The sequence below is a fragment of the Fusarium vanettenii genome (genome assembly GCF_000151355.1).
Source record: "Fusarium vanettenii 77-13-4 chromosome 7 genomic scaffold NECHAsca_70_chr7_7_0, whole genome shotgun sequence".
Classification (NCBI taxonomy): Eukaryota; Fungi; Ascomycota; class Sordariomycetes; order Hypocreales; family Nectriaceae; genus Fusarium; species Fusarium vanettenii.
This window is the reverse complement of record NW_003315819.1, coordinates 64,944-67,868: the sequence shown is the minus strand read 5'-3', so window position 1 is coordinate 67,868 and position 2,925 is coordinate 64,944. Positions and strand designations below refer to the sequence as shown.

At 47.8% G+C, this 2,925-nt stretch overlaps 1 protein-coding gene across 1 annotated transcript; it reads right to left on the bottom strand.

The window, feature by feature from the left end:
• NECHADRAFT_44599 (uncharacterized protein) lies at positions 1 to 912 on the bottom strand (the record flags this gene model as incomplete). The annotated part of the gene is made up of 2 exons (XM_003040341.1): positions 1 to 368; positions 423 to 912. 2 exons carry the CDS (start codon positions 910 to 912, stop codon positions 1 to 3), a joined length of 858 nt encoding a protein of 285 aa, XP_003040387.1.
• Between the last annotated feature and the right edge of the window lie 2,013 nt (positions 913 to 2,925).

Sequence of the window (2,925 nt, the reverse complement as noted above, 5' to 3'; positions counted from 1 at the left end):
CTAAGAAACAAAGATCGCAACAAAAAGAACTAGACATAAAAGCCTCGTTCGTTGAAACATCGACCTCTCCAAAGCCGAGCTTTTCTCCTGGGTCTTTCTCCCTTCTGCCAACTCAAGATCTGACTCCTTATGAATGAGCACCACTGCCGGAACCCTGGTCGCGACAACGCCACTTTTACCCTCTCCACTTTCGAGGACCCGAGTAGCGGTTATCAAGCTCATCGTTTCCCACAGAGTGATGGTTGAGTCTAGAAACGTCTGAGTGCTAGTGGGCGTTACCTCCTTATGAGCGTAATACCCGCACAGTTCTGTCACGCCATAGGAAGCTATTGGACCCAGATGTGAGTAGCAATCGCCGTTGTTGTCGCCTTGGAAACCGCTACAAACCGCATCAATACGAGAAACACAAGCAGAAGAGTTACTCAAATACCTCGGGCAACATATCTTCAGAGTCTCGGAGGGCAATAGGACTTGTTTCCAAACCTCATCTGGGGGGAAAGGCTGTGCTCTGCCGGGCTCCCAGTGACTCATCCAGCGAGAGTAACTCTGCGTCAAGTATCCCGAGATCTCTGTGAAGGATCTGCCTTCGTTAACGAGGGCAGCGGCAGTGGTCCAGCCTTGGGGGCAGTAGAGGCCGGGAGAATAATAATGATAGAATCCATGGTGAATGATCTTAGCATATGTTTCAGTCATGAGCTTATCATATGCGTCTCCAGATGGTATGCAGTCGCCAAATGTTTGGACAACGGTGCAGGTTGGGTAAGCCCAAAGTATGCCGGGTACATGTGTCTGGCCCACGTAAAGATGATCTGTTTCTGTGGCGCATGATGTTGGTGCCGAATAGATCGTTGTTAGCGGGCCGAAGTTAGTGATGGTGGCTCTACGACCAGTCACAAATGTTGCGGTGGGCATCTTGAGATGAGGGTCGAAGAAGTCTCTCGAGTGTCTTTACGCAGGCGTTTGGAAAATGAATCTCATCGTTCTAGGGCTTGAGACTGGACGATGAGCAAGTATATGTACTGGTTCTTTGAACACTCCAATCAAGCTTTGAAGCTTGCTGCGACAGTACGATGGAGTGGCACAGTTTCTCTTCGCAGTTTAAGCACCTCAGGGAGGCCTCTCAATATCTAGCAATGGCTAATAAATGCGATTGAGGGCAGCTCGGCTACTTCTAGAATCGGTCTAGTTGGAAGAGGCACAGCAGTTGAGTAGCTCTCCTTGGCGCTGCATTTCATGCGGGGTGGGTTGCTTGAGGCTATACTCGCTTACATGTGATTCCAGTGCATAGCCGAGGACATGCAGATTCTCTCCGCACTCTACCTTCTTCGTATGCCCTCACAATCGCTTCGACAACTCTAAGTTAAGCAGGCAGTGGGATGCCTGCTGATTCAACGCCACTGCGAGCTGGATTGTGCCACCCACCATGTCATACTCTAGGCGTGTGAGAGCACATTCGTGCCCGAATCAACTCCCTCTGTAGATGACAGGAATTAATTAACAGATATCAACTTCAATCAAAATCGAATAGTAGATAGCAGCGGTCATTGCAAGCACTCGACAAGTGTGAATAGACAAAGACTATGTCGGCAAACATTGAACCAATGTCATCTAGACTCCCCAACATCTTCTCACGCTTGATACTTCAAAGAAAAAACGGGGTAATAACGTATTAGGAACACTTAAATACAGCCTTTGAACGGTTTCATTAATTCCCTGTCGCACTTCATGTCTCATGAGGCTAACATCATTTCATTGGGATGCTTAAGGAAACGCTGATTTGAAGCGTACCTTGTAGATATTTGTGGTTTTGCGCCTAACTGAGATACGTATTCATAATGTAATCTCTTTGTCACAAAGTAGATAGGGGAAATTCGTCATTCCGAAAGGGGCAGACTCCTGAAGCTGGTCCCGCTCTCCAGATGTGGGCGCATAACCTGTTAGTAGGTTAGAGAACCCAGCGAGGAAGAGACCATTCCGGAAGTCAAACAGTCCTGATCGGGAAAATAGCCTAACTATCATGTCTTTGTTTTTTAATCCCCAAGGCCATAATAGGCGTTCAAAGGATTTCATAGCATCGGTCTGAATGCGATCTTCTGTGGGGGATGAACCGCAAAGTCCTACGAAACTTGGTTGCTGGGATTGACAGCCCACATTGAAACCCAGATGAGTCAATCTATCCATGGGCGGGTCATTTAGATATGTATCCTCTGGGTCACAGTGATCTTTCACAATATCAGACTCGCAGGTGTAGATAAATCAGTCCTCACCTGACACGTTGATTCTCATACTATCCAGAAGGGACTTGGCTATGATATAGAAAACAGTCTTCACCTTGAAGCTCTGTACGCCACGAAAGGGCCGCTTGCTTGAAGTGAGGATATTGGCGGAGGATACGAAGACTCTGTTCCGTCGGCATGCACTGCCATTTCAGAAGGCAAAGGGGGCAGCGCCCGAGCTTTGACGGCCATGAGTGGACGTTGGTCTTAAGGCTGACTGCACTTGCACTTGGGCAAACGGAAGAAGGCCAAGGGGCGCTCAGAGACAATCCAACTTTGAATGAATTAGCTCATTCTTCAATACTCACATGTATCAACGACACAACACACAACCACTTGCGAGGGGCTTGGCGTGAGGCCAGATTTCTCGCTTGGAAGAGCAAAGATAAATCTTACTTTGGTCACGGTTGCCAAGTTGGCTATTAGGATCCTCGAAATGTTTGGATAACATATCCTCGATTATTTTCTGGTAAAGCTAGTATGTACAGAATGATATAGTAATAGTTTGGGGAGCCCTCATGGGTTCTTTTCTTCTATTACGATTAAGCCCTTCCGGCACGCTCCCTTACATCAATTACCCCCTCTCCTCCGGATGCTTTCGCCCTCGATGCGTCCATCGAAGCTGAGCGACCGTTGTTGTTGTATGCGC